This window comes from Amphibalanus amphitrite, unplaced genomic scaffold, assembly GCF_019059575.1.
Source record: "Amphibalanus amphitrite isolate SeventyFive unplaced genomic scaffold, NRLGWU_Aamphi_draft 000141F_arrow, whole genome shotgun sequence".
NCBI classification, from domain to species: Eukaryota; Metazoa; Arthropoda; class Thecostraca; order Balanomorpha; family Balanidae; genus Amphibalanus; species Amphibalanus amphitrite.
In genome coordinates this window covers 564,995-590,974 of record NW_024881636.1, presented here as the reverse complement: position 1 = coordinate 590,974, position 25,980 = coordinate 564,995, and the positions used below count along the sequence as shown (strand labels likewise).

At 51.2% G+C, this 25,980-nt stretch overlaps 1 protein-coding gene across 4 annotated transcripts in view; it reads left to right on the top strand.

Moving 5' to 3' along the window:
* Positions 1-6,165: 6,165 nt before the first annotated feature.
* LOC122382513 (plexin-A2-like) overlaps positions 6,166-25,980 on the top strand; it is a 115,776-nt gene continuing 95,961 nt past the window's right edge. For 2 of the 4 annotated variants that reach the window (XM_043367922.1, XM_043367921.1), the window contains exons 1-3: positions 6,166-6,203; positions 9,147-9,322; positions 19,121-20,309. In XM_043367922.1, coding sequence (XP_043223857.1) covers positions 9,315-9,322; positions 19,121-20,309 — 1,197 coding nt within the window. In that variant the 5' untranslated portion in view covers positions 6,166-6,203; positions 9,147-9,314. Of the gene's footprint in view, positions 6,204-9,146; positions 9,323-17,781; positions 17,840-19,120; positions 20,310-25,980 lie in introns of those variants that run through there. The other 2 variants (XM_043367924.1, XM_043367923.1) reach the window with 2 other exon arrangements.

Here is a 25,980-nt window from a genome sequence, read left to right as displayed (position 1 = left end):
GGTTGCCAATTATACAGTTCTATTGGTTCTACAGTTCTATGGTTGCCAGTTATACCTACAGTTATATGTGTAGTTCGCTTTGCAGTCGTTTGAATGAGCCATGATGGGATTTCCGGCCCGTCGCCACTGTTCCGTAACCCACGGAAAGCATAGGCGGCGGAACGAGGGGGGCACCGCGGTACCGTGCCCCCCTTTGATTTTGGCATTTTAACATTAGCCCTATGGGCGTTGCATGGTAAGAATGAGACCAAAAATTGTTATTTTTTCCATTACCGTTTGAAATTTCATTTAACCCTCGCCCGCACATGCCATTTTCCCATCCTAGAACGCACATGGGGGGGGGGGGGGGTTGCCACCCCCCGCGCCATTTCGTTCCTGATGGAGATAGAGCTTAGCGGTAAAGACCAAAAAGATTCTTTGGGAAGAGACAAATCCAATGATACCCAGTTTTACCTTCTCAGGTCAGTCATTGACCTTCCAGGTCAGGTCAAACTAAAAAATGTTGCTGGTTTGGGTCACCGTTGGATATCAAGTGCGCTGCTTATCAAATACCGATGACGATGCTGTTTTCTGGTGCCAAGCCAGCTAGAACCTCTTTGTCACACTACCCAACCAGATTTTTGCTGCTGAGGTCATTTCAGGTCAAGTTAGGTCAAGGTCAATTATATGTGTTTGTATGTCTGTGTGTGTCTGTGTGTATACTGATGTGTGCACCGATTGTTTTTGTGTCCATATTACATGAAATCATGATCTGGAAATCATGAACTCCAGGTAAGGACACCAGCCGTTTGACCTTGAACGCCGCCGGCCGGCCGATGACGTCATTGGAGGCAAGCCGGCTCGGCGGACATATAACGCGAATGCATAACGGAGGGGCGTTGGAACGCTGCGGGAGCGGGGGAGATATTTTAATGTGGTTGCATACCACCATTGTTATGTTGATTCATCTACAGACTGCATTCTTTTAAACCTCGATGCATCCTAGGCTCATGGATGGTGCGCACATTGTAGAAAGATCACCCCGTCCGAACACATGTTGTACTCATGGGCGTATAACCATCAAAGGTAATGCCTGAACGTAGGCAAGCATAATTGGTCTGTCATATTGTTTAGGAATATAAAATCTTAATGGAGATTATTGAGGATATGATCTCTACATTACGGGAATTCACCAATTACTACGGCCCATAGGGGCACCGCCGGAGCTGTTGTTTTACCATCGGTCCCAGGCAACTCCAGGGAGCTGCAGTACCCGGCGGCCAAAGCGGCCACCTCGTCGACTCGCAGGTCCTGTGGGATTCCGTGATGCTTCAGTGCTTCACCCACAGAAGCACGGGTATAGCAGTAGGATGTGGGGCTAGGTGTCTGTCCACCTCTTCCTTGTAGGTACAACGTAATACAGCGCCTGGTCCCGCCGAAGCTCGGTATCGACCGTGACTTATTCATAACTGGCGGATCCAGGAAGCGTTCTTGGACACTGCGGAGGCTTACCCCAAAAAGCTTTCCCCGAATTAATTTAAAAATTCGGATTTCGATTTCTTGCGTACTGCTGTGCAGTGTGATTAACCAACATTTCCTAAGAAAAGTTGTGAAGTTTTCTTTTATTCTCGAAAAGTGATTTCGGGCGCTGCCCCGGTTGTGGGGGAAGACATCCCCAAATGCCTTCCCCTGGATCCGCCAGTGGGTTGCCACACCCCGAGCTTAACTAAAAACGTCTTCAAACCCCACCAGAAACCGATGGTAAGGTGAATTTAAATCCAATAACTCATCTCTGTCTGCCCGCCTAAATATACTACACAATGGTGCGGCACCCGGCCCTGACGCAGCTCTGAGCCGATCGTGACATTTTCGGCTTTCCCGGCCCAAGCTCGATTAGAAACGTTCTCCTTCCCCACCCGATTGCTGATGTCAATTAAAACTCAATACCTCATCTCTGTCTGCCCGCCCATAACCCATGCATTGCACACCCTTCAGCGCCCGGCCCCGCCAGAAGTATCCTAGCGCGCTGAGCAGTTGCCTCCAGCCGCGTCATCCCGAGGCCCCGCGCGGCCCAAAACTGAATACATTGCGCGAATAGCCGTGTCGCCCCCCTGGTTTTGGCCTCTGCATCGAAAAACGCTAGAAAAAATGTTGTAGGGAAAGCCTGAGGCTACCTTTTCCTACAATTAAATTGGCACTTTCTCTTTTGGGTTACGTGTGAGGCTCGCTTGAAAAAGGTCGATTTAACATGATAACCCTATGGGGTAGTAGTTTTTGAGCGCCCATTTGGCCTAATGCTACCAACTGTCACTTGGTACCCCCTGGTTTACATAGGGCTTGGCAAGAGCGTTGGTGCCGTTGGCGTATTTACAAATTGCAACCGAGCTCCGCCGTAGGGTATTTTTTTCCGCCGTAGTGTATTTCACTTGGTGGATTTTCTACCATACATCTGCCTGAGCTTAGGGTAATTACAATTTGTCCGCGACGTTCAAAAATGATGCACCTTTTTTCGCAGTATAGGATATCGCATGTGCATATTTCTGCCTATTTGGGTGCGCTTTAACGGTTTTTCGTGAGTAACTCGCGTAAAAACCGTCCGATCGCGACGAAACTTTCAATACCCCCGAGTTTATCAATTTTACACCTACCCTGAAAATTTCATGGCCCTGACCCAAATGACCTTTGACCTGTGACCTATTTCTCGAGACCATGTTTGGCCCGAATACTCGGTTATGGCGATTCGGCGTATGTCAGCTCGCATTAGCCGCGCGGTTGCAGTCTTCACGTGGTTTCAAGCCTTGAAACATGTGATATGATGCTGGTCCCATGCATTAGGGTGGGTGTCAAGGTCACCTGAAGGTCAGGTCAGCTCAATGACCTTTGATGACCTCGGTTCACTTTTTCGAGTTTTACATGTTTCTAGGCTAGTTTTTGGAGCTGATTTCGAATTTAGCAACCATTTGAACATCACAGGGGGTGTAACGAAATTATCCGGACACCTTTCTTCCCGCTGTAAAAGCAAAACAATCTGGTACTTTTTCTTTTAACTGAGCTTGTAGCCACCTTTCATAAAAAACACACTTTACTCACCTCGTTCACTCACCTCGTTGGTTTCTGCATATCTTTGGAGTGGTTTCAAGGGACAGTCAGAGAGGAAGTGAGGAACCCACACAGTGGCGAATGTTCTGGAGCATTTCAGCCAATGGATTTTCCAGCACACTGGCTTTGATGCGGACCAACGCCGTCTAAACCTGTGCCTGCGGTTGAGCAGTGGCGGGTGGCTCTTCATTACCTCCTGCTAAACAAGAGCCCACAGGTTTTCGATTGAAATGGGATCGCGACTTTTTCCAAGTAATAAGCGTTAGCCCAGAATGATTGAAGGTTCTATCGGCATCACTTCCCGTTCTTTTAGGGACTTTTAACCCTCGCCCGCACATGCCATTTTCCCATCCTAGAACGCACATGGGGGGGGGGGGGTGGTTGCCACCCCCCCGCGCCATTTCGTTCCTGTTGGAGATAGAGCTTAGCAGTAAAGACCAAAAAGATTCTTTGGGAAGAGACAAATCCAATGATACCCAGTTTTACCTTCTCAGGTCAGTCATTGACCTTCCAGGTCAGGTCAAACTAAAAAATGTTGCTGTTTTGGGTCACCGTTGGATATCAAGTGCGCTGCTTATCAAATACCGATGACGATGCTGTTTTCTGGTGCCAAGCCAGCTAGAACCTCTTTGTCACACTATCCGACCAGAATTTTGCTGCTGAGGTCATTTCAGGTCAAGTTAGGTCAAGGTCAATTATATGTGTTTGTATGTGTGTGTGTGTCTGTGTGTATACTGATGTGTGCACCGATTGTTTTTGGGTCCATATCACATGAAATCATGATCTGAGGTTTTACCAAAAATGCAGTCAAAAAACTTCACAAAAAGTAAATTCAGCTTGCCTAAAACGCAATTATCTTAGATGACCTAGGTTGACCTTAACCCTGACCTTGACCCCTGTACATCGTCGAACAACATGTTCCATGATAGGTGGGAGGTAAGACTGGCAAAAAAGGCCGAAATCAGGGTGTCAAAAGCTCACAAGGCCCATGGCAAACGCAAGATGTTGAGAATTGCCCCTTTGGGTCATGACATGACCTGAAAAACAAGGTCATATCTCCGAAACAAAAAATCACAGAAACTTGAAATTTTCAGTGGACATCAAGAAAGGATAGACGAGCAGCTATACGAAAAATCAGCCTTCTAGCTCTAAAAATGTTGAGTGCAGAGCAGAAAGACTGCCTGGGGGGGGGGGTGGCAACCACCCCCCCCCCCCCATGTGCGGGCGAGGGTTAAGTAGCGCGCCGCCACGCATGAAGACAGCGTGGCTTGAATCAGGCATCAGTGCGCGTTCAGAAACCGTGCCCTCCTATGCCGTCTGGTGGAGCGCCTCCAATCATGCTCCACCACGGACCACCTTCCCTGGAAAAGCTCCACCCTTGCCTATGGGGCAAAATATAAGGGACAAAAACACAAAACAAGACAGATAAGGACAAAGCAAAATTAACTCATTATCTAATGAAATTCAGGCTGGAGCAAAAACATAGGTAATAGGTATCTATGTCAAATTAGAATGAAAGATTAAAATCAACCTGACCAGGCCTTACGGTCTGACCGGGTCATAACCACCTTACTTCGCCTAACTTGGCCCAATTCAACCTAGGCCTACCACAACACCTGCAGAGGTACCTTCCTGGAAAAAAATGACGCCCAGGGAGATGGCTGTCCAACTTATTGGAATACTACCATGATTGCTTGTCAAAATGTGTGTCATCAATCATCATGCTCTTGTTTGACAAGTGATGTATAATAAATGTGATATTTAATAGTTATCTCCTGACTGTTGACTGTTGAGTGATCAAAATATTCAAATTATCAGGGTACAATCCTGTGCATAGTGCACACTAATCATGCTGTTTTTGTGTAGGCCCTCTGCACATTGTTGTGTGCACTGCTATGTGCACTATAAAAAAGTGACTGGTGTTACATGACAAAAGGTTGAGCAACTGTGAAGTTCATGCCCTTGGTCTTGCTGGTGCCAAATGCCTATAGCTATAGCAGGATCAGTGAGGGTTGTAGACATGCTACATACATTGTGCATTGAAGATATTGGCACAAAGTTCATCCGTAATTACTATGCTTAACACCTAATGTAAGAAGCGACATAAATGCCCAGATGATAAAGCTCTCTGGTCAACATCACACAAATTTATTAACATACTTTGCAGGTACATATTAACATTCATGGCAAACACTTTCGATTTGATTCAGAAACTAGTTGCTAGTAAGCTTGCATTTTTGTAGGTACAACAACGACCATATATTAAATCATAAAAAACCTTCTCATGGCATTCATCACATACCTTTTTACCGAACAAGTACCTTATACCTAGCTACCATGCAATGATTCTAAAATTTGTCCGCAATCCATCTATATCTCAACTGACACAATGAATTTTAAATACCCTAGCAAAACCTATAACTGTACATAAGAAGAATGCAATACTACAAGAATTATGAATTTCTGAAGTTATTCTCACATGCTGGAATGTTGAAACTCTACTTTTGTTGTCCATTTCCATGTTTGATTGAGCCATCATATTGAACTGTTTTCATTCTTCAGTCACAAGCTTTCCCACAAATCTTGAATTTTTACACATCATCTTGAACCATGCTCCAGTCTTTCCAACAAGGTACTACGTAACATCAAAGCAATTTTGATTTGTTACAACAGCTTCAGATCATGATAGGCTTGAGGTTTGTTACACCATTTGCCAGACAAATCTATAAAATGTGTATCAATTCCCAAACTAAGTAATTGATCATATCAGTATTTGCAGTTTCCACACAATGTTTCATAATACTATTCTATGTTTATATAAAGAAACTCAAATAATCCACAAATTGTTATTGGAACACTCCCACTTCAAGAATTCACAGCAATAACAGTACAAGTTCGGAAGCAAACAAACATTGCGCCACATTTCGTATGAAACGCGCCATCGTCCTGAAGTTTCTACCACAGACGGTAGTTCAACCGCAGCCGTAGTGTGAAAACCCCTGCCCACCTTACCCCACGGCGGAGATCGGTTGCAATTTGTAAATACGCGTGCCGTTGGTGCTCTGCGTTCGTGCGCGTGAGTCGTGTGTCGTTGGTGTGTCGATTGGTTGTGGAGGGGTGTTAGCACCTAGTGCTCACCTAGAAGTGCTCACCTAGAAGTATAGGAAGAGGCAAGAGAGCTAGGATGGCTCGTTAGGATGCTGCCTCCTCTCAGTCATGTGTTGGTCATAGCGTGTCTTGAATGTTGATATCGTCTTGCTTTGTATCACGCTGTTCGGTAGGGAGTTCCAAGTGCTCGTGACTCGCGCAGAGAAGAACATCAGCCTTTTCTTGGTACGATGACGCAATTTCTTCAGCTTGAGTTTGTGTCCTCGCGTTCTTGGATCGTTGACTCCAGGGTCGAGTACGAGAAGATGCTCATCTACTTTGTCGAAGCCTTTGAGGATTTTGAACACTTGTATCATATCGCCTCTTGCTCTCCTCTCCTCCAATGTCGTCAGATCCAGTTTTCTTAGTCTTTCCTCGTATGGTAGGTGAGACAAGTCAGGTATCATCTTTGTGGCTCTCCTCTGTACTCTTTCGAGCTTGTTGATGTCCTTCCTTAGTTGGGGGGACCAGGCTTGCACAGCAAATTCCAGCTTGGGTCGGACCAGGGCCTTGTACAGTGCTGGAAGGGTATCCTTATCGAGACAGGTGAATGCCCTGCGAATTCGTCCAAGCATCGAGTTCGCTGCAGTGGCTGCTGCTGCCACCTGGTCTGCCACCTTCATGTCGTTCCGCACCAGGACACCCAGATCCTTCTCCCTGCAGGTTATCTGGAGGGCACTGTCCCCTAGTGTATATGGGCTGGACGGATTCTTGTTGCCGACATGCATCACTTTACATTTGTTCTCATTGAATTTCAGTAGCCATTTGTTGCTCCAGTCGTTGATTGTGTTCAGATCCTCCTGCACGAGTTTGCTATCATCCTGGTTCCTGATTCTGCTGTAGATCTTGGCATCATCTGCAAATAGTTTCCCTTTAGAGTTAAGACCATCAAGAATGTCGTTAATATAAATTAGGAATAGCGTGGGCCCGAGGACACTTCCTTGCGGAACGCCGCTCCAAACTCTTCTCCAGGTCGAGTAGGAGTCGTGTATCACAACTCTCTGCTCACGATTCTCTAGGAAATTGGCTATCCACCTCTTTACTCCTCCCACTATTCCTGCACCTTCCACCTTCACCAACAAGTGAGCATGCGGGACCGTATCGAACGCCTTCTTACAGTCTAGGTAGATGACGTCAGCACAGTGCCCTTCGTCCAAGATATCCTCTACATCTGCAAAATATTCCGGAAGCTGGGTAAGACAGGACATTCCACGTCTGAATCCGTGTTGGTGACTAGAGATAAAGTTGTTCAGTTCCAGGTGCTCGATTATCCTTTTCTGTATCAGTCTCTCCAGTAGTTTGCAAACCACTGAAGTTAAACTGATGGGACGATAGTTTGTGGGATCTGTCTTGCTTCCTTTTTTGAATATCGGGGTAATGTTTGCCCTCCTCCAGTCTTCCGGGACCACCCCAGAACTGAGCGACTTCATGAACAGCAGATGTAGGGGTTCACAAAGAACTCTGGCACATTCCTTAAAGGAAATAGTTCACTTTTAACATGGGGTTTGGAACTGGAATAGCAGTTTTGTTGCTTGCGCTGAGACTAGCACAAATCAGAAGCTTTTACGGCCCAACGATCACCCTAGACGAAGATATTCCATTTTTCGTTCCGAAAAGAGTGCCTTGCAGAGGAATGCGTGCCTTGCTGAGGAATGCAGTCACGTCATCGTCAGCCAATCAGAATGCTGCTTACAGCCGATGGGTTTGTCCTACGCAATATGATTGGTCAACGCGTAATAAGCTTCCGCGTCAAACATTATTTTATATAGAATATAGTTCTTCTTATACTAAAATATAGAAAATAATCCTTTTTACAAAAACGTTTTGTTTTATTTTCTGATCATTTTGAGCATAAAAAAACATAAATCCATAGCAAAATACTAATTTCAGGAAAGTGAACTATTTCCTTTAAGGACCATCGGGTGAACGCCGTCCGGACCAGGAGAAGATGACGTCTTGAGAGCTGCCAAAGCACCCTCAACTTCACCAACTGTCAGTTCGATGTGCTCCAAACTGGGACGAGTAGGGCCTGTCACATTGGGAGTTCTGCAATCTGTCACCCTGGTGAACATCTTCTCAAATTCTCTGTTCATTACCTCGCACGTCTCGGTCAAGGTCCTGGTCATTTCTCCATTTGTCTTCTTAACATATGTGATGTCCTCTTTGATACATGTCTGACTTCTGGCATAGGCGTAGAAGGCTCTTGGGTTCTCCCGCACCTCTTTGGCTAGTTTGTGCTCAAACTCGTACTTGGCCCTTCGCACCGCTGTTGTCACCAGGTTTCTTGCTCGTTTGTATGAATGCATTGCCTTCTGAGTCCTTTTCTTCCTATACTTTTTCCATGCTGTTTCTTTCTTCTCGATTAGATGCAGTACTTCCCTTGTCATCCACTTCTTCTTGTTTTTCCACCTCTCCTCTTGACGCATAGGGACTGTTTTACTCACAACTTCATTGTAATGGCTCAGAAAAACAGCCCAGGAGTCGTCAACGTTCTTGCCAGAGAACTGTTGGCTCCAGGGATGTGAACTAAACAATTGTCTGGCAGTATCATAGTCACCTCTGAAGAATACTCTCCTCCTCCTTGGTCGAACCATACTTCTATCGTTCTCGATGAGCATTTTAAATGTCAATACACAGTGATCGCTTTTGCCAATGGGGGCCTGATACTGAATGTCTTCTATTTCAAGTGGATGCTTAGTTAGTATCAAGTCTAGGAGTGAGGGTTCATCCAAGCCCCTTGACCGTGTGAAGTCCCTCACATGTTGGTACAGGAAACCATCCTGGCAAGCATCATAGAATCTCGCCTGATCACTATCCTGAGATCCGTCAACAGAATCTGCTTCCCAATTTATCCCTCTGTAATTAAAATCACCACATACCAGGAGCTGGTCTGATTTGAAATCACATACTTGGAATGATGAACCTAGTCTTTTTTCCTTTTTATTTTTATTGTTATATCTACTGACATACGCTGCGAATTGCGCTGCGTGTAGGAATCAAACTGACTCAGACTTGTGGACTTGACGTCCACCTTGGGTTGGCGAGGAAAGGATGTCGGCTTTGGGCTGCTTTGGTGTGGAACAGTTCTGATGAGCAGGTGAGTACCTACTTGCAAGAAGAGGCAAGATGTGATCAATATTCAATGGACAGAGGGCTGTTCACGGGTCCTGTGTGTGGTCAGACTGTACACAGGCTGTAAGCTCCGCCCACTGTATCCCTATGTCAGCCATCCTCAAAGCGTTGGAGAAAGTTCAGAGAAGGGCGACAAAGATGGTGAAGGGGATGAAATCATGAAGAACGTACCATACAAGCAGAGACTCATCAATCTTGGTATGACAAGTGTAGAACAGCGCCTACGGAGAGGAGACCTTATCAAGACCTATAAGATATTGATGGGGAAGACGAAGCTGAAGCCGGAGCACTTCTTCCAGCAGAGCCAGGAGGGGAGAACCAGAGGACACTGCTTCAAGCTGACCAAGAAACGAGTGACCCACCATGCAAGGATGATGTTCTTTTCTCAACGTGTGGTGTCCCCCTGGAATGCTCTGCCAGAGGAAGTTATATCGGCACTGACTACGAACGGCTTTAAAAACCGGTTGGACCAACACTGGGCCACAAGGAATCCTCACTGAGTTATTTCTGACCTTATCCGGATGTGGGCCCTGAATAGACCCGGTCTACCCAAGCCCAGTAGTAAAACCTAAACCTAAACCTAAACCTTCCGTCACTGCACACAGCATCTGCTGTGGCCGGTGGGACCGGCCTGCCCCGAACTGTCCTGTCTGGAACTGTTTGGGACTGTCCACCGCACACAGCCGTGATGTCAGAACCGCCTACCCATTCCCTACCCCCATGCCTGCTGCACACACCGCACACACCACACTCAGCAGTTTGTGGCGCCTGTGAACACCCCTCGGGTGTTCATTGCTTTCCACGTCATGATGCATTGTTTTGATGGTTAGTACCAGTAGCCAGTTGGGGCAGGTGCCCCAGGGGCTTGCAGAAGCAGGCGTCACCAAATCAAAATTACAAAAAATGCAAATTAAAAAAGTAATGGCCTACCAGTGACAGTTTGGGGCAGGCTCCCGAGGGCCTCGCAATAGCGGTCATCACCAACCAAATTACCAAAAAAAAGTCAAATTACAAAAGTAATAGCCAACTGATACCCTCCTACCAGCGACGGAACACCTTCAATTAAGGGGGGGGGGGGGCACTGCTGACTTTTGGTCCCATTCTTTCCATGCAATGCCCATAGGGCTAATGTTGGTAACGTTGAAATGCCAGAATCAAAGGGGAGCACGGTGCCCCGGTGCCCCCTTGTTCTGCTGCCTATGCCTCCTACAATATACAAGCTATAAGAATCCGAAATAATTTTAAAAACTGCCACAATTTGTGTTGCTATCTCTACCATGTGAGCATAAAATGTGGAGATGAAGCACGGTGAAAATAAAAAAAACGTTATCTAACCTGCCCTAACTCTACCTACTGACCAACATTGAACCTACCAACCTACAACCAACCAACCTAAAACCTAGAACCTACCAACTTACCAACTGTACTTCATCTACACATATACCCAAATATATGCCCTCAGGCCACCTCCCCTGAACGGCCACCTCAGTACCTACCACGGGTGTCACTTCACAAATTTATTGGTAGGGCTGCAATGGTTTATTTTAGGAAACCAGAGCCATTCTTACCATACAGCAACATAGCCGCTAATGTTAAAATTCTGAAATTATTGGTAGGGCTCTGTAAAGATGTCGTCTGCCCTAGCTTGTTTATTCACAGCCCGTTGCTGAGAGGCCAACACACCTGAGGGAGGCAACACACTGAGTCACCGTTGAGGTCCAACACTACACCCCTCCTCAGGTCAACACAGGGAGCTGCAGCACAGCCATTAAGTGATGTGGAGCTTGAGGCTCAACACTACACCCCTCCTCAGGTCCAACAAAACAACACCAGCGGTGGCCGCGCACCTATATGGAGGGGGTTGAAGCGTGGCGAACCAGTGATTACTCGCAGCGCGAAATGTGGGCCGACGAACATGCATGAGGAAGGCATGAGTACCACGTCTTCGACAGCTATCCACAACAGAGGCAAAACAGTAAAGACGCTCCCACTGAGTCACCGTTGAGGTCCAACACTACAGGCTCTGGCCATACTACTTCTAGAAAAAACAATACCCATGGTCAGTGGGTACCTACTACCTACCTACTTACCATTGACATCAGTTGTATAATGCTGAAAATCTAAGGGCTGTTTCATCAGAGTATTGATGCTGCCAGCCTGGCAGCATTTCTCAGTAACAAAATTAATGAGTGTGCAGTCAGCCCTACAATCACAATGAGATAGAGAGGATCAGAAATGCCAGCGAGTAATCCAGCGAAACTGGAAACTCTAACCCATCGGCCATCAGGGAGGTGTTTCATCGACGCTGCCAGCACAAGTGGTAATTTGGGTTTCCATGAAAACTTCAACAAGCCCATATCTCCAACACCACCATAAGTATGATTTCAGCTTGCGAAATGTGCTGGCAGTGGCTGGCAGCATGGTTGTGAAACACTGCCCTGAATGACAGTTACTAGGAATGTTGGGGCTGGAATCACCCACAGCTTTCCTATATTTTTTTTTTTGGGGGGGGGGGGCAGGGCTGATTGTATTTTTTTATAGTATTGGTTAGAATATAATTTTCCATGATTAATTGCAGATAAAGTCTCAAGAAAATGGGGATATGGATGAAAATGTTTGATATATGTGCTATTCCCACAGCAACAGTGTTATATATATGCATTACCCACCCCACAATGCCATTTTGATGTTTGCACCTGATGTGTGTGAAGTGTGGAAGAATTACAGCAACAAAAGCACATGAGAACTTCATGTATTGTTAGACATATAAAACAGAGCCACCTGCAGCACAATGCTTGATAATACTAACCATAGATAACATGAACTACTGTTCATGTTATCTATGTACTAACCAACCATACCAGAAACTGCTAAATATTGCAGTTTTTTAGGTTTCACGCATGCATGTCTTTGATAGCCTTCCTCAGGCGTGCATTTACAAATCTTTTGCATGCAAGACCCATTCTCCACTCTCCAGTCATGCAGGCATGCATTGACAAATTAAAATCTGGATCCCACTCCAGGGGTGCCAATGGAACACTAATGGAGAGGGTGCTAAAGGAGAGGTAGGAACTGCCTCTGCTGCAGGTACATTTCTGGATAGCAAATAGGCAGGACAGAGAACTAGGAAGTAGGATGTTGTTGTTTTTTGTAGGAGTCTTGTCATATTTGTGACCTTATTAATGGATCTTGTTTCAAATAACCATTGAGATAAGTATAGACTAACCAATAATGATTAAGTAATCAGTACAAATGAACATATTTGAAGGGTGTTAATTATATTTCATAAATAAAGCAATGCCAAGAACATTTACTTTACCTGATGGCTGATGAACTGAACATCAAGCATGCTATTTCTTAGTGTATGATGTGGTCCTTATTGGTCAATGTCTGTTTGCTCTCTCTCTCTCTCCTCTCTCTCTCTCTCTCTCTCTCTCTCTCTCTCTCTCTCTCTCTCTCTCTCTCTCTCTCTCTCTCTCTCTCTCTCTCTCTCTCTCTCTCTCTCTCTCTCTCTCTCTCTCCCTCTCCCTCTCCCTCTCCCTCTCCCTCTCCCTCCATCCCTTCCCCTTTCTTTCCCTCTCCATCTCCCTCTTCCTTCCTTTCTCTCTCTTTCGTCTTCCCTCCCTCAAATGCTGTTTCTCACCCCTTACTCTATCTCATCTGTTACATTCATTTCTGTTTTTCCTCTCTTACTGTCTTTCTATCCTTTTCTTTCTTCTTTCTTTGATTTTCTGTTTTCTCTCCCCCTGCTCACTCAACCATACCTCTTCCCTCAGTATATGTTTTGATTTACAAATCACCAAAGTGATTTGTGGTCACTTCTCTAAAGGTGGAGTGGATCCACATGACATTTTTGGAGAATGGGGTTAATGAAAAGGAGTTATGTTACGAGATACTTGATGATCAGATCAGAATCAAATGGAATGGGAGGAGGGGTTGATGGTCGCTGTAAATAATAAATAGGCTTGTGTATTAGGATCCAATGAAATGTTTGAACCTGGGTCTTTGTAGGAAATTGTTCTTAGTGGGAGGTGCAAAATAACTTACCCATATTTTCGAGCTTTTTTGGGAGGATGACCCCTCAGGGTCAGTGGCGGCGGAACACCTTCAATTAAGGGGGGGGGGGGGCACTGCCGACTTTTGGTCCCATTCTTTCCACGCAACGCCCATAGGGCTAATGTTAAAATGCTAAAATCAAAGGGGGGCACGGTGCCCCACCCCCCGTTCCGCCGCCTATGCTCAGGGTCCACCACTGTTCTGTCGTTAGATCCTCTTTTATTTTTAGCGTTATTTTGTGGCTTCATCTTAGTGTCCCAAAATTGTATTTTGGTTTGGGTGTCAGAGGGGAAATTTCTCTCCAAAAATGGGAATGAGAGTGGAAAATTGCTGGTCAAGATATGAAAAGAGTGTGGAAAACCACTTCACGTCTAAAAGAGTGGAAAAAATCAATACCATTAATTTTTATACATGCGTGATAAAATATGAAATGTACAACGACCATCCATGATAAATGATAATGCCTTTTCTTCGTGATAGTGGGAGTGGAAAATTGCTCCTAAAAATCGGAGGTGAGAGTGCGAAATGATTTTCATTTGGATGTCGTTTCCCACCCAAATCAACAAATTTTGGGACACTGTTCATCTATGTCAAGAGTCAACTGAGCATAACCACTACCGTCTCCGTCATTCACCAAAATCAAATCGCTCCTCAGCTGAGTTCCATGAGAGTCTCAATGGGCATCCGCCATTGATGCTGCGGCAGTCGACCCCAGCTCCCCCCCCCCCCCCTCTGACGGGCGTACAACTGGCCGACGGCCGAGGAGCCTGTTTTGTAGCGGCCAGAGCCGCCGCGCTGCCGCCGGACCGGTCTCGGGACTTCGGAGAGGCTCCGGCCGCGCGGCTGGGGGCCTGTTTGTGATGATCCGGCCGGCCGGCGGGCCGTGGGCGGAGGGAGGCACCTCTGAGGCCGCGGGGAGATGGAGAGATGGCCCCCGGCCCAGTCGGAGGTGCGCCAAGGTGGAGGAACGGCTTTCATGCTCTGCGAGAGACGGAGAGCTGGCGCCCGGGCCTTGGTGGTGATCTGTGGGGAAGGGATTGCCTCTAGGACCGCGCTGTGGGAAGCTACCCACTCGATCGCGGCCGGTCCGGCCGGTGAGCCTGCGCGCCGTTCGTTTTCCTGCTGCGCGGCGGCCGCACGCCGCCGCCGCACTCAGTCACCGCTGGGCCGTCCGTGGGTGACGGACTCGGTAGTCGGTACCGGCCGGTCTCAGTGTGCTGGCGGCGCGGCGCCGCTCCGTCCAGAAGGTCGTCCGCCGCCCGCTGTTGGCAGGTATTGTGATCCGTATTGACTGCGCCGCCGGCGGCAGCCCCGTTTGGGCCGGCCGGTGGCTGATGCGTCGATAGACTGTCCGTATTCGGGTCCGGATGAGCGGCGGCTCAGGTGCTCGCCGCCCCCGCCCCCGCCCCCGCCCGCGCCGGCGCCGCTGTTCCGAGCGGAGGTGGCTGGAGGAGGTTCTCACAGCTCACTGTGACTGGTGGCCTGTGACCTGTGTTGAGGTGGAGTGAGGTAGAGCTACAGTGACTGCTGGATTGTGGCTGGAGGAGGTTCTCACAACTCACTGTGACTGGTGGACTGTGTTGAGGTGGAGCTAAAGTGTCTACCGGATTGTGGCGAGGTGGGGTGAGGTGAGACTACAGTGGCTGCCGCACGCACAGCACCTGCTATCAAGGAGACACTCCGGTAAGACGTCCAGGCTTCTGGTGAATGTTTTCATCCAATCGGGTGCCAACTGCCATTGTGGATTCGTTGCATGTTGCAGAGTTTAGCCATTCGGACATATGCTGCACGATTCATCCGGAGATGGTTTAAATTACAGTTTTCACTTGAAAAATACCATTGTTAAGTATTTAGGACGGTAACATTCATTAGCCAGGCGAAATATTAGCCGGTCCCGTAGCTCAGTTGGTAAGAGCGTTGGACTCCGCGTGGTGAGAGCACGCGTTCCCGGTTACAACAGTCCGGGTTCGAAGCGCGACGGGCGCTTGACATTTATGGGCCTCCTGACAGGTATGGTTGCGGTTGGTGGCAGGCCGTAGCCAGGCGAAGTCAGTGAGGGGACCGGCCGTGCGCGGCTATGTGCGCACGTTAAACTTTGGACTCTAAATTCTGCCATAGAACTGGAATTGCGCGATCGGAGGGTAGAGGGCAGGGTCACCGCAACAAGCTTCGCTTAGCGGTGGCTCTGTCCTTGTGAATCCTTCCTATCAAAAGGTTCGGACTAAATTTATAAAAAAAAAAAAATATGCAGCACAGAAAGTGAACGATCCTATGAATGGTTTACAAAATGCGAAATGCAAAGTCGTAAGGACCTGAAAAGTTGTTGAGTCGGTTGAGTCCATGCTCATTAATGACCAGTTATTTCGCACTTGCCTAGTTTATTTTGCATTTTTATTTCTAGAGTATTTTTTCGACTTGCACCTTGCCGAGTGTGGCGGATTAGCCTAGATTCTCTATGAGGACCTGTTGTCGGCAATTACTGCGAACGCCTCTCGGTGGAACGTGCTATCGGTGTTTACTGCGAACTCCGCCGTGCTGACGGTCGTCAAGTTAGATGAAAGTGAATCCTAATCTATAATCTAAGATTCGGAATCAGGTGAGCCCCTACGATTTGGACCAAACTTGGTCAGTGGATAGTATGTAACGTCCTGATTACGATGCACCCAAAATCTAAGCTCGGCCCGCCATATTTACGAAGTTACGGATGTTTGAATTTCAAGGTCATTCGGGAGAGCCCCTACGATTTCCGTCAAAATTTGTGTACGGACACACTAGATGCTCCTCATTACGAATATCACAAAATTTAAGCTCGGCCCGCCATATTTACGAAGTTACGGAGGTTTGAATTTCAAGGTCATTTGGGTGAGCCCCTGCGATTTCCGTCAAAATTGGTATACGGACATATTATATCCTCCTCATTACAAATATCATAAAAGTTAAGCTCGGCCCGCCATATTTTTCAAGTTACGGAGTCACAAAGTTACGGAATTTCAAAGTCATTCGGAGAGCCCCTCCGATTTTCGTCAAAATTTGTATCCGGACACATTACATGCTCCTCATTACGAATATCGTAAAAGCTAAGCTCGGCCCGCGCCCCGCACTATTTCAAAAGTTAGAGCTGTTTGAATTTCAGTGAGTTTCAAACGTCAGTAACTTTTGAAATAGTGCGGGCCGAGCTTAGCTTTTACGGTATTCGTAATGAGGAGCATGTAATGTGTCCGGATACAAATTTTGACGAAAATCGGAGGGGCTCTCCGAATAACCTTGAAATTCCGTAACTTTGTGACTCCGTAACTTGAAAAATATGGCGGGCCGAGCTGATTTTTTATGATATTTGTAATGAGGAGGATGTAATATGTCCGTATACCAATTTTGACGGAAATCGCAGGGGCTCTCCCAAATGACCTTGAAATTCAAACCTCCGTAACTTCGTAAATATGGCGGGCCAAGCTTAAATTTTGTGATATTCGTAATGAGGAGCATCTAGTGTGTCCGTACACAAATTTTGACGGAAATCGTAGGGGCTCTCCCGAATGACCTTGAAATTCAAACATCCGTAACTTCGTAAATATGGCGGGCCGAGCTTAGATTTTGGGTGCATCGTAATCAGGACGTTACGTACTATCCACTGACCAAGTTTGGTCCAAATCGTAGGGGCTCACCTGATTCCGAATCTTAGATTATAGATTAGGATTCACTTACATCTAACTTGACGACCGTGCCGTGCTGAACAGCGGAGACCAGCACCGGTTCTCCGTTCTACAAACCAAACCTGCCGGCCACCTTGGACGGGGCGTGATGACGTCACGGGCCGGCTCAGCTGAACAGGAATGCCGTTGCCATGGATACTGAGGAGTGAGCTTTTGGCGGAATCCAATTCTGCTGGCTGGCTGGGGTCGGAATGGAACGGGCCATTTAAAAGGGTCATCTGCTCCCTCATCGACTGGAGCTGAGCTCGTTTCGAATGAGTACGTCGGCGTTATATGGGTTCGGCGCCGTTTGTCACTATGTGCTCGTGGCTCGTGCTGGTGGCTGGTCTGGCTCGCCGGTCACTAGAGTCGCCGCTGGAGTCACTGGAGTCGCCGCTGGAGTCATGGAATCGCCGCTGGAATGACTTTGTCAGCGGCCCGTCTGTCACTCGGGCAGGCTAGGTTACTTCAGACTGCCCGTCGGCGGCGCCTGGGTCCGTACTCCGTACTCTCCGCGCAGAAGCTCTCACGGGTTGGCGGTCCTCCCACTCCTCCCCGCTTCCCCCCGGCGCACGCCTCCCCCGGTCACAGCCTGTTGAGCTGGCGGGCTGTGCGTCGCTCGCGCACGGCCACTCCTCCCCAGGGACCGGGGTGCCGGCCGGGAGCGGCGCCCGCTCGGCGCAGTGGCACGTGGTGAGGCACGAGAGACTGCTGGCTCCCGGCGGACGCCGCAGCTGGTGGGTTACGGGGCGCTGGACGGTGGACGCGGCTGGTCGGGGTGGTTGTTGGTCTGGCCGCAGCTGTGGAGTTGGGTGTTTGAACTGGGTCTGGTGAGGATACATTATTAGTTGTCTCTTTGTAAGCGTTGTGGTGGTATGAGATTTATGTCAGTGTAACTATGTTGCATCATAAACTTCTTGCGGCTAGAATCGAAACATTTTCTAGGATCATGGACCAGGTGTAGGTACTTAGCGATTTTAATTTAACATGCACACTAAGCGCTTGCATTGTGTGCCTCAGTGCACAAACTGAATTATCAGTTCTCCCCGACTCCTGATAGAGTCGGCAGCGCGCCGCCGACTCATCCCACGCCGCGCCGTCCGTCCATTTCGGCTCTGTTCAGATTGGTTCTGACCTTTACACCGGGCACTGTCGGCTGAGAGGTATAAATGACCTCGCGCCCACCGGGTGCCGAATTCGCGCACGGACTGACAGCCTGACGAGAGGTATTGCGAGCGGGGCGCCGGGATGGAATCGGGGAGCTGCGCCATGGGGTCACCACGCCGTGCACTGTGGAGCGGAGGCGGCCTGTTGAACTTCCGGTGCGGTTCGGGCGCCCTTTGCCTATCAGTGGCGGCGGGGGCGTTGATAGGTCCGTTGATACCTGTGCCGACGTGTTGGGACAGGCAGCGGGGCCCGCCGGCCACAGAGCTGAACCTGACAGGGCGACTGTGTCCAGTAGAACTGCTGGTGGCCTCCAATACGTCTCCGGGACGGGGACAGGCCCGGACAGGTTTCACCGAGTGATGATACGATATCGCTGTACCGGTTTGCTGTCGCATGTCATTGCGGGTCTCGGTTTCGGCATCGCCTACCGAGGAGCCGTTTTATATCCAGCCAAACATGAAGAGTTTGCTACTGGCTGCAGTTCTGGATCAGTTTACTCGTCCCGTTTTCCGTGTGTCGTTACATATGGTATTATTACCTGGCCGTTTGGTAGATGGCTATCACACCAGCCACAGAACAACCACTATCGATCGGCCACAATCTTTTAGTGTCTGGTAAACATTACGCTTGTGTCTGTTTATCGTCTTTGTACATTCATTTTAGGACTCCCTTTAAACACTTGAACAGCTATCAATGGATCATTTGAACTTCGTTATTGTACATACCAAAGCTCTATCTCAATCTTATCTATAGCATGTATGGCACCCCACGCTGCTTTCCACGATGTCTGTGCTGCCCTACTGACCCGTCTCCGTCTACATTCTCTAACCTGTGTCCCTCTGTGTTCACAGGCGGAGCGCTGTGCGGACAATGTCGGCGCGCGCGGCGGACAGTGGCGCGCCGCGGCGCCCGCTGCTGCTGCTGCTCATGTCAGTGCTAGTGTCAGTGTCAGTGTCGGCGGGTGCGCGTCCCGGCTACATAGTGCACGAGTTCAGTGAGGCGGCGCCGGCCGAGAAACTGAACCACCTCGTGGTGGATGAGAACACGGGCCGCGTGTACGTGGGCGCCATCAACCGTCTGTTTCAGCTGAGCGGCGACCTGCAGACGGTGGTCTCGGAGCGCACCGGGCCGCAGGACGACGACCCCGAGTGCTCGCCGGCCAACGAGTGCCCCGTCTACGTGGTAAAGCGGCCCACCGACAACGTTAACAAGGCGCTGGTCATCGACAAGAAGCACGGCAACCTGATCGTGTGCGGCTCGCTGTTCCAGGGCCGCTGTCAGGTGCGGAATCTGCACAACATCAGCGTGGTCGAGGTGGAGGCTGAGGAGGCCGTGGTGGCGAACAACGAGACGGCCTCTACGGTGGTGTTCATCGCGCCGGGGCCGCCGCGGCCGCCACAGACACACGTCCTCTATGTGGGGGTCACGTACACGGGCGGCGCGCGCGCGCCCTACCGCAACGAGGTGCCGGCCGTGGCCAGCCGCTCGCTCGACCGCGACCGCATGTTCGGCATCTCGGAGGTGGCCGTCACCACCGGCACCCGCATGTCCATCAACTCGCTGGCCCGCGAGCGCTACTACATCAACTACGTGTACGGCTTTGGCTCGGACGGCTTCAGCTACTTCTTGACCACGCAGATGCGCCGCAGCAACGAGCTAAGTCCGTACATCTCGAAACTGGTGCGTGTGTGTCAGGACGACCCGCACTACTACTCCTACACGGAGATTCCGATCGACTGTATCGACTCGGCGGGCATCAAATACAACCTGGCGCAGGCGGCGCACGTGGCCAGCGCCGGCCCCCACCTGGCCTCCAAGCTGAGTGTCAGCCCGCAGAGTGACGTACTTTACGCTGTGTTCAGTGTCAGTGAGACCAGCGAGGGCGAGAACTCGAACAAGCCCACCAACCGCTCGGCGCTGTGCGTGTACCCTCTGAAGGCGATCCGACAGACCTTCACTCGGAACATCATGGAGTGCTACCAGGGCAAGGCGGACCGCGGCCTCGAGTTCATATCGCCCGGGAAGAAGTGCGTCTCCACGGTAAGTACCCAGCGCTCACCACGGCTGGCTGACCGCGCTAGCGATAAGAACAAGCTATTTTTTAATGCGTTGATTGTATACGAGTATCGCATCGTCCTTCCGCTGTGTTGTGATGTATTTCGTGCCTACCTTTGCTGCATGGTGTGGTGCGATGTGTCGCGTCCATACAGGTTCCGAAGTGCGCTGCATTATCCTCACTTCCATCCGCGGGACTCTTTTCCGGGTGACCGGTGGCCGCGCTGAATAAGGCACGACCATAGGTGCGCCATGGCCGTCCAACCTGTGGCCATTGCCATCCGGCGCACGTAGTGGGGTCCGCGGCCGGGCGCCGCCGCCGCCCTCCGGAGCGTATTGATTTCCCGGGCCGCCGCCGCCGCCACTGCCGCCGCCGCGTCGTCCCGTCTTTGTGGTGGCTGCCGGCCGGCCGCGCCATGTGACGAGCCATGTTCGCCGGTCAGCGACCAGACGCCGGTTATAGTAATGACCACACCAGTGGTGGTCACATCTGGAAACGTATCGGACATTGGCGCTCGTCGGAACACTCGGCCGCTCTCGCTCAGAGCGATCTGAGCACATGCGACCACTCCAGAGTTCTGTTAGACCACTCGACGGCCTTTGGCTGGGTTCACCCAGAAATCTCGCGGGGCACTCGTATTTTGTCGAGCGTATTTTTAGAGGGACTGGTGTGGTGTCCTATCAGGTGAAGGAGCGGGCTCATGTAGTCACATCGAATGCTGCTTTCGCTTGATTTGTCGCTGATCAGTGGTCATGCCCGGTTCGATCATCGATGCCTGACGTTCCTGTTTGGCAGACTGTCAGGGTCGACAGCCCACAATCAATATTACCCTCGTTCTATACAGGCCGCTATGTTCTACTCCCTCCTCGTGGCCCCATGACCGTACCGTGCCGTGCCAGTCACGCTGGCGCGCGCTGATGAGATACCGCCCGAGGGCGCCTCTGATGACCTCATCTCTGCCGCCATCCATGCCATCATCTCCACTGCGGCCCCTGCGGCGTCCGCAGTCCGTCTGTCCGATTAACCGACCGCGCTGTCGATCGTCGCCGCCGACGTCTCGCGGGACGGCCGGCTGGCCGCGGGCCCGGCGACTGTCGCAGGGGTGACCGAGTGCACCGCTCAGTATCGGCGCGTCGTCCGCTGTCGCGACTACCGCCGGTCGCCGACCCGCGGCGCCGTGCCGCCGCCTGTGTTACGGGCACGAGGCGTGCTCTCTCAGCCTTGTTACCGGCTCTCGGCGGCCTGTTAGTGGCCGCGGACGGCGGACGGAGGGAGGGACGGCATCTGGGTCACACACCGACAGCCGAGCGGCGGACCGCGGCCGACCGACCGGCCGCCGATGGACGCCCATTGTTGTCTGCCAGAAACACGGACGGCCATGGGAGCGAAGCGGAGGGAGAGGAGGTCTAAAAGCGCCGCGATTTGTATCACGACCGGGAAGGTGGAACAACACTATCACCGATCGTACCGAGGTGCGCACCTGGCGACCAGTTTTATGGTTATGTTACCGACATGTGTTGTTTTTCAACTCATTACCTCAATCGTCTCCCATTATCTTGCTTTCATGCCCCGCGGCACCCACTGGCCGTTACGAGCTAATGGCTGCTTTTGTTTTCCACGGTGCTCGACTTTCTATCGGCTGGCTCCATCTTCCTGTGTGCCGACGTCGACGGAAGGAAGTACAGGGCGCGGTGTGTTGTCCGGTTTTTACCGCCCGGCTATCTCCCCTCGCCTTCAGGTCATCGGCGCCTGTTCTGCGACACATCGGACGCTGGCCGCAGACGATAGTCGGACGACGTGTTTGCGCAGCGCTCGGCGCGACAGTGCGAGATGGTTTTTACCGAGCTCGATCGCTGTGATGTTGGCCGCTGTCAAGAACGGCATTCCGTAATATGTTGGATGCGACGACTGACCGTTTTTGTTTGACCGTGCACGTGCGGATTATTGGTTTCTAGATAGTCAATCCTAGAAACATCGCTGAAAAACGTGGTTCTGTCGGCCGCTTAATCAGTTCAAGCAAATAAAACGAGAAAGTTAATTTCAACTTACTACACACGCTCTACTTAGCACAAATACTTATCACACAGTTATCTAATGTCAGCCAGTCTAAACATCATTGATACCGGTTTCAACCTTATCAGGACGACAGACCTGCGAGAAAGCAGTGACGACTGCACTGGAAGGCCTGGGGCCACTCACCGCCCTGTGCCGGTTTTTGTCCATTTTTTACTCGTGCCGGCCGGGACCGCGGTTGATTAGCGACCCGGGTCCATTTGCATAACGTGGCCGCACGGTCTCGGCAGCGGCTGGGGTGGCGCGGTGGGCGGGCGCCGGCCGGCCGCTGCAGCGTGGCACCCACCGTCCTGCTCGGCTTTGTTCTCGGGTGCTAGCTTGGCCGTAGGTGCGGCGCGCACCTCTCAGCGCCCCCGTCTCCCGGTCGGCCGGCCTACCGCCGGCAGAACGATCGGGGCGGCGTTAGTTACGGCCCTTTTGCCGATCGGGGCGGCGTTAGTTACGGCCTTTTTGCCGACCGTTCGGCCGATTCTGGGGGCGGATGGTGTTGATAGATCGGCTCAACGGGGAATATCTTAGGTCGGAGCCTTTGTCCGCCGTGGTGGCAAGAGCTCGGCGCGTGCCTGGATGGATGCGCAGCGCTTACCTGGTAAAGGAAGTGTGTCGCGCTGGCGAGGAACTTCATTGGCTCGTGGCTATTGAGTTAGCAGTTTCGTCCCGAAATTAAACGTAATACTGACGGTGTGTTGCCAAGAGTCCCCAACCCGCAGGGTATTATACGAAGTTGTTAGGTTCCTGATGGCCTCTGAAGACAGTGTTCCACCTCCAAGTCGCGTTCAGTCTGGGTGTAACGAAGCTGCGTCGTCTGCAGGCGGCCGTCGGGCAGATTGCATTCTGGGCCGATCCCATTTGGACGGCGTCTGGCCGCGGGCCGTCCGGCGTTAATGTGATCACCGCACTGATGAGGGGTCGAAATAGAGAGCGAAATTACTCGATCGCGGCTCCCATCCCGGCCCGGGCAGACTCGTGAAAGGCCGTCAACACCCGGGTTTATCTTCGCCTCCAGCTCTGTGCGAGCCACCGCTTCGTCAAACCCGGGTGGACGACGAGGGTCGTTTGGGAACAAAGGACAGGACGGTGATGATGGGGATGGTGGGTGGGCAAACACTCCGCGCACCCCTCGTGCACCGCGGCTCGGCTCACACTGCGCTTGTTATCGGCCGACCACGGCGGGGCCGCCGCGGTTCTGTTTGTTCTTCTCCACCCTTCTCGGTATCGCCCCCCCCCCCCCCTCCCCCTCCCGCTTCCCTGGACCCCACTGGCTCGGTGTCGCGTCGTGTCACCTCGGCCCGCTAATCACGATTCAACGTCCCGTTAATGCTTGATTAGCGTGTCCTCCGATCAACTCCTCTCCCTGTTTGGCTGTGAAAGGCCGTCAACACCCGGGTTTATCTTCGCCTCCAGCTCTGTGCGAGCCACCGCCAAACACCCCAAAGGAACCAAGGGTATGTGTATTCATACTAGATTATGCGCGCGTGTCCCGTTCACAGGGTTCACAGGCGGTACCTGTCAGCACGTGGGTTCCACGGCTCGGGTCCTGTAGGTACTCCGCCACACACGATGGGGGCCGGACCGGACACTGGGCCGCCTGTGGCCGCAGCCGCCGGAAACCGCGCCAAGTCGTGCCGACTAGTGATGTCAATTACGGAAAATCGGAATACCGATACCAAACCAATTACCAACCAAAACCGTGAAGAAATACCGAAACCAAACCAACTTGGGAACATGAGGAAAATACCAACTTTTTACCGATTTCTTAGCCTCTTGAACATTAGCGAGGGTTATTTTACCAACAAAATACCAAACACATTAGGATTGGAATACCAAATACCGAGTTGGTATCGGTTTGGTATCGGTATACCAAAAAGTCGGTATCCGATTGACATCTCTAGTGCCGACTGATCGCGTCGGCCGCGCCGTTCTCTTTCGTTGCCACGTACTCGACGGATACAGGGGACTCATGGAACGCCGTCCAGAACAGGGGCTGACGCAGCAGCGCCATAATCAGTGGCGACCCCGACCATCCCCTCCCCCAGACCCCCACCACCCCCATGTTATCGGACCGGATCAGCACGCGGTGCCCGCCCCATCCCTCTCCTCACACCAAACATGCCACCATGACGGAGATGAGCTCCAGCCACGTCATGGACGGCGCGACGTCACACTGCAGCTCGCGGGGCCACTCCATCATCCACCATTCGTCTCCGTGCCACGCCCCCATCCCCCGACGTGAGCTGTCCGTGTTCACCACAATACAGTGGTCGTACTCGCCCGGTGGCGGGAGGGGGGGGGGAATGCCGTTCCACATCGGCAAAAAAAGTGGCCCACCACCGTAAAACCGCCCGTACATCGGCCGTGATCCGCACCCGGCGGTTCGGTCCGCTAACAGAGTGCGCCGCATCTAGCAGGCGTCTAGTGAACGCCCTCCCCGGCGGGACGCACTTGCTGGCGTGCACTAGACGTCCCACCACCGACAGCAGTTCCCGCTGTGTGCATTTCTGTCGCCCGAACAATGTCTTTAGTAACTCCTGGGTGCCCACTAGCTTGGCGTCTGGCAACGCTAGGGTCATTGTTTCTGTGTCGATCACAACCCGAGAAGCTCCATCCGTGTTGATGGCGGGGCGCATTTCCGCTCGGCCAGCGGCACGCACACTTTCGCACAAATGTCTCGCAGTCTCGCATACGCTACGTCGGCACTGTCCTATCCTCCGCGCCCTATCCCGAAGAAGTCATCTAAATAATTGCGTATATACACGTCCGATGTCTGATCCTGGAACACATAGGCGCAAACATGTGGCAAAATCATTGAAAATCCGTGGCCTGCTTCTAGCCTCAAATGGCAGACAAACCTGGTAGTATAGTAAACCGTCCCAACAGAACCCCAGTAGCGCCCACTGGCCGGGCCGGACAGGTATAAGTTTGAATGCATTTTTAACATCGGTCTTGAACAGCAAGGTCCCGGCGCCTCTAGCTAGGGAAATCAACCGCACGACCTCGTCGAATGATGTGTACGTCACACGAAACTCGTCTGGGTCTATCCCGGCGTTGACCCCGACATCTCTCGACTGTGATAGATCTAAAATGAGCCGCACTTCGCCATTAGGTTTATCGCGCGCACTCAACGGGTTCACTATCATGTTCGGCAGCGGTGGAGCACGGAACGGTCCCCGTGTCGTACCGTCCGCGACCTCTCGCCGAATGGCTGCCGTCACCCCGGCACGGCGCCGTTCGGCGGACTGATTGTTTTTTGCGAAACGGCTCCGCGCCGCACCGCGGTAACCAATGTCAGCCCCGTGCCGGAACCGCCCAACGACAGTTTCTCTGGCATCGACCATTTTCCACAGCCTGTCGCTTGGCTTCCACCCTTCTGCACTGTCGACGGCGTAGGATCAAGCACGAGTCTAATTATGAATACGCCCCCGAAGTCAAGCCTAGGATTGTTTGATCGCAGTACCACAGCCTGCCGTGCCGGGCTATCTGCTGTTTGCACTTGCCTGACCGGCCCGCCGCGCCGGCGCCGCGGTGTGCGTTATGAGTCACGCAAGGTCGTCTTTCCGCGCGTCCGCCCGCTCGGCCGCACGT